This window comes from Laetiporus sulphureus, assembly GCF_001632365.1.
Source record: "Laetiporus sulphureus 93-53 unplaced genomic scaffold LAESUscaffold_6, whole genome shotgun sequence".
NCBI classification, from domain to species: Eukaryota; Fungi; Basidiomycota; class Agaricomycetes; order Polyporales; family Laetiporaceae; genus Laetiporus; species Laetiporus sulphureus.
In genome coordinates, this window is record NW_024468515.1 from 385,622 (window position 1) to 395,921 (window position 10,300).

General features: G+C 44.4%; 4 protein-coding genes across 4 annotated transcripts; 1 reads left to right on the forward strand and 3 right to left on the reverse strand.

Annotated features, from left to right (window-relative positions):
* Positions 1-756: 756 nt before the first annotated feature.
* LAESUDRAFT_645635 (uncharacterized protein) lies at positions 757-1,146 on the reverse strand (the record flags this gene model as incomplete). Its single annotated transcript, XM_040903928.1, has 1 exon — positions 757-1,146. A coding segment is annotated over one exon (390 nt), but the record flags the coding sequence as incomplete, so codon positions are not given.
* Positions 1,147-2,725: 1,579 nt separating this feature from the next.
* LAESUDRAFT_756178 (uncharacterized protein) lies at positions 2,726-2,965 on the forward strand (the record flags this gene model as incomplete). The annotated part of the gene is made up of 2 exons (XM_040912133.1): positions 2,726-2,885; positions 2,946-2,965. The coding sequence occupies 2 exons, from the start codon at positions 2,726-2,728 to the stop codon at positions 2,963-2,965; spliced, it is 180 nt and encodes a 59-aa protein (XP_040767704.1).
* Positions 2,966-6,047: 3,082 nt separating this feature from the next.
* On the reverse strand, positions 6,048-6,539 carry LAESUDRAFT_645703 (uncharacterized protein; the record flags this gene model as incomplete). The annotated part of the gene is made up of 3 exons (XM_040903934.1): positions 6,048-6,203; positions 6,245-6,357; positions 6,437-6,539. Coding segments are annotated over 3 exons (372 nt in total), but the record flags the coding sequence as incomplete, so codon positions are not given.
* A 1,339-nt stretch (positions 6,540-7,878) lies between these two features.
* Positions 7,879-8,930, reverse strand: LAESUDRAFT_711819 (uncharacterized protein; the record flags this gene model as incomplete). The annotated part of the gene is made up of 6 exons (XM_040906868.1): positions 7,879-7,941; positions 8,118-8,201; positions 8,242-8,372; positions 8,427-8,481; positions 8,557-8,613; positions 8,670-8,930. The coding sequence occupies 6 exons, from the start codon at positions 8,928-8,930 to the stop codon at positions 7,879-7,881; spliced, it is 651 nt and encodes a 216-aa protein (XP_040767706.1).
* Between the last annotated feature and the right edge of the window lie 1,370 nt (positions 8,931-10,300).

Sequence of the window (10,300 nt, forward strand, 5' to 3'; positions counted from 1 at the left end):
CTCTGCCACTCAACATCTTCCCCAAATCAATGAATAAAAAGAAACTCAACATGCTGGAATAAGCCATATGCCCATGAGCCAGGGTATATCTCCATAACATGTGTGTGATGAATTTCTAGGACCCATGCATACCAAATGGATGAGCTTGATGATCAGCTTAATCGGCAAGCATCATGATGTTACAGTGATCACTGCCTAGATGGATTACGCCTTGAGAATGGTGAACATTGTATGTGGTGTAGTTGACATGGAATGTCTGATGGCAGTAAACCCAGTCATCCTTGATGATGATTGTCTGTAGATCACCATCAGTCCATGTGGCCGTGTCATCTTGATTGTGAATTTGACAAAGAAGATGACACTTGAACCTTCAAGTGAATTTCTGTGCTGGCACAATCAGCAAAGTACACCATGTCACACTGACCATGATCTTATGTGCATGGCAGGATCACCATCATGTTGCCTCATCCATGTCAGGATAGTGAGATGGTTTTTTTAGGGCTGCACGATGTAGTAATGCTAAGATGGATGTGCCTCCTGAAAGTTACTAGCAAATTTCAGTATGCTTCTGTTCTGAGCTCCTGCCAGTTCAAGGTCATGAGAAATTTCATGCAACCATGCTTCATGCCTCTTGATCACTGCCAGCTGGCTGGTGAAATTCTTCTTACTTGTCCTTTCATATCAGTCTTTTGAGTTGATATGCTCTCACTCTTCCTACATTGGCACATTAGTTGGTGAGGAAGTGGAGCATTGAAATCAAACTCTTATGATGCATGTGGTATAGGAATCAGTTGTTCCAATTGTGCGAATTGTTTTGACATAGTCAGGAAGTGAATGCAATTTGTACATATTGAGATTGGACTCCTTAGTCCTCTTGACAGAAGCATCATGGCTCTGCATGGTAAGTGCTGATGTTGATGCCAGACATTGACTGCTATGTGACAAAGTGGCTGCAGAGAGTGCATCAGCCTGATGACATGCATGGGCTTGAGCTTCTTTAACCAACTCCACTGCGGCGAATGCTGTGCAGGTGGTCTTTTTGAATTGCCTCAGCATGTGTGCAAGATGTTTGAGCATGGACTCTGCCAGAGAGATAGTAGATTCTGTATGGAGTCGAAGTCGATGTAGATCTGTGAAGATATGCCATCAAAAAGAGGAGATCCTGGATGATTGTATTGTGTTCTTCAGGAAATAGATCATCAAATGCAGGAATACAGCACTATAGCAACATAATGAGCATTATTAGTGCAGCTAAAAAGCTCTATATCTGCAGAATGTCCTCAAAGTTGCAAGCAGCTGGCTTCTTGTTACAAAGTGAAGTGTCGATCATCCGAAAGGATTAAGCGCTGAGGAACCCTCAAATTTTGGTCACATGATACAAGACCATGTATGCCTTCGAGACTTACCAGTCTCTCAACTCACATCTCCCGTGATGCTGTACAAGGAACCATGGGAATGATAGAAGCACATTTGAGGGGTATTCATTTTTATCTACTATTGCCTCAGAGTGGATCTTCTCAAGTCTATTTTCTATTCTTAGGATTCTCAGATCTTGAGATCCAGAACCTTCGTGTTTCAAGTTTTCTATTTTTGCCTGTACTAACTCTGGCTCGCCAACTACCTAGCTCACAGCAGTTAGTATTTGTCTCTCTATGTTTAGCTAGATGGAGACCCCTTGTACTAGTACCTCAGACTATAGGTCTGTGACTATATAAAGGGGCTAGAGCAGCGAAAGGAAGATAAACTCTTCCTCCTTGTTTCTAAGAACTAGTTCTTTGCACTAGAACCTCATTTCTAAGGAGAACTTGATACTACTGTTCCTCAGTGATCAGTTAGAGATCTGCACTTGCTCTCTAGGGGTATTCAAGCTTGTACACTTGTCTAGAGTCAGATCAGTGAACCTAGTAACCTGCGGGTGAATGTGCAGTAGCTGCTCAGCAAAGACCTAGACAGGGTAGAGTGACAGTACCTCACTGCTACCTTAAAACTAGGCATTGACATACTATAAAGATAAGTCGAGTTGCAGATTAGGGGGAGTTCGCAGGGAACACTTCATAACATTAGAAAGAGGTTTTCTTCCATCCAACCTATTTAGGTTTAGGACCTCAATGAAGAGTGTTGTCTACTCGCTGCTGCTGCAAGGACTCTACCAAGGAGTTGACTAGGCAAAGTAAGTCCTAGTTTTTGCTATCAAACTGGACCTGTGTGGTCATTCCACGGACCTGTGTGGTCACTCAAGCATCAGCGATAACCTGTGTGGTTATCCAGAAGAGAAGCCCTCAACTAAGGCACACGTTGAAGACATGCAAAAGCCCTTTCCAGGAAAGGCAATCTAGAAATCAAGAAGATTTGAAGCGGTAGTCTGTGTGACTATTCAGAAGAATCCTGTGTGAATCCGCAGACCTGTGTGGTCAAGAACAAGATTGGTTAAGGGCCATCAAAAATCAAAAAGCATCACTGAGCCCCATTCTTACTAAAAGGTGCTGGGTAAGCAAAACAATTGGTTCAAAAGCCACCAAAGACAGAAAAAGGCAAGATGTCATATCACGAAATCAAAAGATATGAATCGGACTTTGACGAAGAGCCAGTGGGCTATCAAAGAGATAAAGGATATACGACACCATTATCCTGGAACGACATGACCAATGAAAAGTTAGATTGGTTCACTGATGTCAGAAATTCATGAGCTATTCAGCTGGAAAGACGACAATGGCTTGGGAACCTTATGACCCCAGAAGAACAAGAAGAGCTACATGAGCTCGAGAGAGATGTCCAAGAAATCTGTCGAGTAATGGATAATGAGAAGGATATCAGAAAGGAATTCGAGGAAGAATTTCTGATGCAATGGAGCTTCCAAGAGGAGAAGCAATACAAGTCGATCCAAGGTCAGAGGATGCCGAAGGATTAAGAAAAGGAAAAAAGCGAGAGGAATGAAATCCTCTCAGCATCAATCCAAGCCTATTAGGGAGTGGTGACTGAAGTACTACGCCAATGTCCAAAAAATCCTACAACGGGTTAAAATTATGGAAAGGAGTCAGGATGGCACCTTTAACTAGGACATCCTCAGAAGGAGGAAAGCCATCAGTACAATTTGAAGTACTAGGAAGGCCACAGTCAGCCATGGCATAAGCAAGTGGTTTAGGAACCACAGGACAACATCCTGTCAAGGCACAGTATGACCCAGCACAAGGGCCACCAGTGCATCCAGAAACAACATCTTTGGAATTCCAATGGCAGGAATATTCCCAGAACATGAAATTGTACACACAGTACAATTCCACTCTAAATATGCCAGAAGTGGAAGAATGATGAATGAGGAAGATTCCACCATTCACAGAAGACAAAAGAAAGTTTGCATCATTCCTCAGATCAGTGGAACGACATCTACAGGCAAACATTCAAGTCTACGATGATGACTATAGTCAAATAGTATTTGTCATGTCTCACTTCAAGCCTAAGTCGACTGCATCCAAATGGATCGAGTCATGGAAAGTGGAAGTAACCACACAAACTGGAGATCCAGGAGATCTAGGATCCTATAGCGATTTCTGACTAGCACTCCTAGAAAAGTATGGAGAAGTTGCAACTAAGAATCAAGCATGGCAGGCATTAATCGAAGGCAAATGCATGCAAGAAAGAAGAAGTGTTGACGATTATATTGAAAACCTCGACATTCTATTCCACTATGCCAAAATCGATGATGACTATGCAAAGCTTGTTCACTTCAAGTAAGGCTTGAATCAGCAGCTGGCCGAGAAGGTGTTCACCCAGATGACATCACCAGCAACATATCAGGCTGCATGTGAAGTGGCCAGAGGATCACTGACTGAGAAGATGTCTATCATGGCAAAACCAACATCTTCAAGTTTATTTCCTCATCTGGAAGAATAGAACAAGAAGTTCCTATAGAGGTGGATCCTCCTGAATGAGATCTAAATGCCATGGATGTCGATAGGCTATGACGACTTCAGTCTGGACTGATCAAAGAATGAATATGCTACCATTATGGCAAAAAGGGACATGAAGCATAACAATGTTCAGCAAAGAAATCAAAACTGACCCGACATCATATGAAAGAAGTTAAGCCTAAAAAGGAAACTTCTTTACCCAAACAAGAGAGTGTGCACTTAAAGAAGACACACACTAGATCGAAAGATCTCAAGAAGGGGTCCTCAATTATGACATCAATCAAGGATCAGATTGAGCAATTAGTCACAAAGCTAATCAATTCAAAGATTACTAAATACTTCGAAATCAACGGCTCTCAACAACGATCAGATCCGATAAACAATGAAGATGATGATGATCCCATGGATATTGATTGAATGTCTCGAAGAGTTCTCAAGCTTCATCAGATCAATGTTATTTGAGCCGAGGAATCCAACTCAGATCAAACTGATTTTCCAACATCAGTATGGAAGGCAGTACTGATGATGTCATTCAATCTTCAACAAGATGAATGGGAGGGTATCGAAGCCCTTGCATGATGAAGGTTCACAAGGGACCAACATCGCTATGCACGATCAAAGCAAACAGCATCCATGGCCAAGAATATGTCAGGCCATCAGCAGTGAACAGCATTCAAGGCCAAGAATATGTCTGGTCATCAGCAGTTCACTGAGTGTTGCTATAATTGTAACTGCTACGGACACCACCATGCAGAATGTCCTAGAAGAACTCCAGATACAGACAATAATGGGTGATTATATCGACCACCACAACAGAGCAAGCATTGAAATTCTGGATGAATCTCAAATTCGCTGTCACCCGATCATCCTAAATCTGCGAAAGCACAAAACTCTAGCATTGATTCTGACAATCAAAGCTCTGACAGCATGTCGATGTCTTCAGGAAAACAAGCTCCTCGAAACCTTCAGAGTTTCTGCACAACTGATCATATACAAACTATCGAACGACCGGAGGCTAAAAGCAATTCTGGACCATCACCGATAGCAACATGGGCTGACCAAGTCACCACTGAAATCATTGGAAGTTCTAACAGCACGTCTACATCTGACTTCGAAAATCCTTCTTCGCAGTCTTCCAACTCTAAAAAGAAGAAGAAGAAAGCTAAAGTGCATCAGACTCTAAGGCCTACATAATCATTCCAGTCTGGTTGACTTGGAACTAACTACAGATACTTTTGGCAACTGAACTTATTGCTTATGGTAATTCACTTACCTTATTTGGCATTCAGATAACTGTGAAACCAGGCACCCTATGTCATTGATGAACCTCACACCAGAAGCCTGATCACAAATCAGCAGAAGCGGAGACCTTATGGTTTGATCACCAAGGGTCTTGGTGGTTGGAGAGGGGAGCTTGTGTTATAAAGTGAAGCGTCGATTATCTGAAAGGATTAAGTGCTGGGGAACCCTTAAATTTTGGTCATGTGATACAAGACCACATGTGCCTTCGAGACTTACCAGTCTCTCAGCTCACATTTTCCGCGATGCTGTACAAGGAACCGTGGGAACAATAGAAGCACCTTTGAGGGGTATTCATTTTCATCTACTATTTCCTCAGAGTGGATCTTCTCAAGTCTATTTTCTATTCTTAGGATCCTCAGATCTTGAGATCCAGAACCTTTGTGTTTCAAGTTTTCTATTTTTACCTGTACTAACTCTGGCTTGCCAACTACTTAGCTCGCAGCGGTTAGTATTTGTCTCTTTATGTTTAGCTAGATGGAGACCCCTTGTACTAGTACCCCAGACTATAGGTCTGTGACTATATAAAGGGGCCAGAGCAGCAGAAGGAAGATAACCTCTTCCTCCTTGTTTCTAAGAACTAGTTCTTTGCACTAGAACCTCATTTCTAAGGAGAACTTGATACTACTGTTCCTCAGTGATCAGTTAGGGATCTGCACTCACTCTCTAGGGGTATTCAGGCTCATACGCTTGTTTAGAGTCAGATCAGCAAACCTAGTAACCTGCAGGTGAATGTGCAGTAGCTGCTCAGCGAAAATCTAGATAGGGTAGAGTGACAGTACCTCACTGCTACCTCAAAACTAGGCATTGACACACTATAAAGATAAGTCGAGTTGTGGATTAGGGGGGATTTACAGGGAACACTTCATAACACTTCTTGAGTTTAGAGACATTTGCATCAAAACAGTGAATCGTTTTGTGGCTAAAAGTGGGCATTTGTCTGAATCTGTATAATGTTGATGGGCATGGCCTTACTGATGATGCAATGTTACACACCTTGTATCAAATGTCAGTGTATATAATCCTAGGATGGCTACCAGCAGGTGAAGAAGGTGTATCAGGGTTTGCTTCCATACACTGAGATCCCACTCATGCAGCATGTCAAAAATGAAGAGGTCATGATAATTTGGCACAATTGTCGATACATTTGCTGAGAATGCATTCTATGTGAAGTGAATTTAGCATTGATTACCATAAGTGCTTGTCAGAGTACAAGACAGCAAATACACTTACCTCCATAGGAACCAAGGATTGTGGTTTGAGCAATGACTCCACAGCGGCACTCAACACACTGAAACCCAGGTTGTAGATAAGGTTTCTGTCACAAAGCACCAAAGCACTTAACCCAATTAAGGGCAAGTCTGCCTTTGTGACCTGCACAAATGATCCCACATAAAAAGCCTGCCACAAGGGCTAGGCTGAGGACGTGCGCAGTGGTATGCAGTCTGAAAATGGGGCTCAAAGGGCCCTTAGCCTTATGCTCACAACAAAGGGGTGAATTGGCTTGTTAGGCCGCATACAATAGTATAATGAATCTAAGGTCCTCCCTTAGATCCTCATGGGCTTATATACATGTAGGGGTGGACCCTGGTCACTCTAACTAAGGTGTACCTACTGGAGTCCTGTCCTTTCTACATGTGAACATATTGCCAAAACCAGTAATGGTTCTGGACTTCGTCATAGCAACTATCTACAATGGCCGTGGATATGCCAAGGTAATCCTATCTAATCCAATGAGATAAATGCCTGTAAGTGGGCCCACTGTTGAGGAGCCAATGGGTGATGGCCAACAGAGCACATCACAACGGTTGCAACATCAGATGAGAGGATCTGTCCAAACTCAGAACAATGAGTGTGACGATCAGTCTTCATCTGGATAGGGTTGTGAGAAGATCTAGCCTATCCTGTACCTGGCTATACTGTATGCCGGTTGGTAGGGGGATCCTCTGTTGTGGTATCTGCCTATTGGTTTAGGCAGCAAAGTGGTGCCACTATCTTGAGTGGCGAATTGGGTGCTTGCTAGCTTGATGGTCCAATGGGTTCCTTTCTGGGCAAGTGGCCTGGTGTCATGTGATCAACACCTGACAACTTCTGAATAGGGCAAGTGGCCAGTGTCACATGACTGGGTGGCTGAATCATGGGCGCTTGGTGGTCATGTGGTAGACACAGTCATGTCCGTGATGTATGTGGTGGCATTGTGCTGTTTGTCCAAGTATCCACGTTGCGAGACCAATATGAAGGTTGGCGTCCGAATAACCACTCAAATGAGGACTTTAATGGTGCAAAAAGAAAGGTGCCACTTAATACTGTGACAGGCAGCCAAGACCAGCACCACATACAATAACTCATGACACCACTGGCAATTTGGGTATAAATGAGCAAGGTAACACTACATTAACTACTTAACCATGCCACTTCAGGGCAGGCAGTGCAGCTCGCATGCCTGGCGCTTATTCGGCTACCATTCCTGCAGCCTCCGTACCCAGCTCTGATGCCCCTGAGGTCCACTGCTATCCCACAATGCCTTTCAGGCTCCAAAAGCCAACATGGTGCATACATGGTGCTGCCTGCAGCACTGGAACATGCCTGAGTGATGGCTTGTCCTGATGCTAGAAGGTTATTGACAGCCAAGCCATCATCCACACTACAAGAACAGAGCTCATCTAGATACTCACGAGTGAGACCAGAGGAGTTCAGGGATGTTCGAATATAGGAAGTGGTCAATGTCATCTTGCTGCCCAAAACAGCCAGTATCTCATCAACAGACTGCCTAGCATGATCAACACATTCATCCTGCTCTTTTAGGGGTGCAAGGCCTTCAGGTAACATATCATGGTATCTGGCAGGCAATTGATTGTGGGTTGAATGAACAGACTGGGTTGTTGAAATAGGAGCTGGTGATGATGTGACCACATCTTGAATTATTGGTGACATGCCCAAGTCAGCCTGAGCATGTGTGACCACATCAGGAGAAGGATTCTTCATAAGATCAACCTGTCAACATGCACAAGGATCAAGCAGAATTGACACTGACCTCATAATCCATACTCAGGGACATGTTGACTTCAGAGTCAAGGTCTCCAGGTAGAGTGGCAAAGGAGGGCATATCTGTCACTGCTGGAAGATGTGCTGTTGATGATGAAGAGACCATAGTGACTGATGAAGCTGAAGCAATGGCAGTGGGTGCTTAATCAATGTCACGGTGCCTTTTGAGCTCACAAAGGCATCCTTGAAGGGCATGCTGCAGGAGTGTGTCTTGATAGCATTTGTACATCTGGCATGCGGCTTTATGATGTTGAAGTGCCACATCATCTCCATATTTGTGTCAGCAAGCAGTGCACCTACTTACAGGCATGCAGGTAATGGTGAGGAAAAAAGATTGATGTTCAAGCCAGATCATCACAGTCTACCCCTATTCTGTCAGATCCATTTCAATTGCCTAATGATAGCTTGACAACTTACTTTAGCCTGAGATGTTGCAAGATGATGATGTTGGCATGTGGTTTGAGCACAGTAGTACAAGCAGAATGTGCACATTGTCGAGATTTTCAGGAAAGAATGTATACAGTGACTAGTACATTTGAACGTCCTCATATTGTGCTTAAGAGCAGCCTTCATAGGATTCCTCCATGTCGAGTCATGGGCCTCTTCAGCCCACCACTCCAGTACCACTGGTGATTGCTCATTTGAATCCAAACTAAGGCCATCCACACATGCATACATCTTTGCTATGAAGCATGCTTGATCTTCTGCATCTTTTCTATATTCTTTAACCTCTTTTTAGAGCCTGTTGCATGCTTCTCCTGCCATCTGAAGCTCTTCTTTCAATTTAGTGATGTGAGTATCATGCAGCTCAAGTTGCTTCTGAAGCTGTGAGATCAGGTTTTATCTTTGTGTTGATGATCTTCGTGTCTCATCTAAACAAATATTTGAGGTAGCGATACAAGTAACTTTAGGCTGACACCTACCATCAATCATATCTTGCTGAGTGGAGACCAACATGCAGTTGAGCTCTCACTGCAATATTATTGTCTGCAAATTGAGTGCAGCACCATCATCGTATAGCCTATGAAAGTGTGAGTCACAGAGAAATCATATGAATTGAGCTGTCACAATCACATGTTGTTGAGCCTCATAGCTTCAGAAGCTGCAGTGCGAAGTTGTGAATGTGTGTAGCTGACTCCATCCTGTACTGCATAAGTGACCAGCTGTGATGACTGTTGCAGCATGTCATGAAGAAGATTGTGTGAGTCATCATCATGCATGGAAGACTTGCAACAGTAGTTGTTGAGCACAATCTCTCCAAGTAGTGAGGTGGAGGCATACATACTGTGTCTATAATGTCTACCTTATCATCACATGCGAGCCTCATCAATGTGACCATGAATGTGCTAGAGTCAGGATGCATGTTGAAATGATATTGTCATGATGTGTGTCAATGGTGTGGGGTGCACAGATGTGAGCGGTCAACTCTTCTTTTTCCTGTACCACCATGTCCACTATAAGCGCCCAACAGGCGACTGCCAGTGAATCGACCATGGAGGGCATAGGTGTCGAGCGAACTCCTCCGGGAGGGTCTCCACCGCCAGCGAGCACGACGTCATCGGCCCCAGGGCCGACGCCCCCACACCCACTGGTCCACAATCATATGTGCGACGCCATTAGGTCTCTGCACAATAATCTGAACAACCTTGCTGCTGGCATGCAGTGCGTTATCGAAGGCCCCTACGAGGCCGCGACATACTCCGACGAGTTTGAGAACTGCACTGTCGCGCTCTCTACCTGCCTTCGCGATTTCCACAATGCTCTCCTGCGCGACTCCCTCATCATCGACACAGAGGCTGGTGCCCGGATCTTGCAACTCTACCAGGCTCTCTTCCATCAGCAGCTCACTGACGCAGCCATCCTTCTCGACGACGACGCACTCATGGACAAGGTGCCACGCACCCGCCTGCGCACGGAAGGTGCCCTCCCTGTCGGCATCGACGTGCAGGCTGCCCTGACTAAGGCTGTCGAGGATGGTGTTCGTATGGCCACATCAGCCATCAACACGCGGCTGTCAGCTATCGAGGCCCAGCTAGTACGTGGGCGTC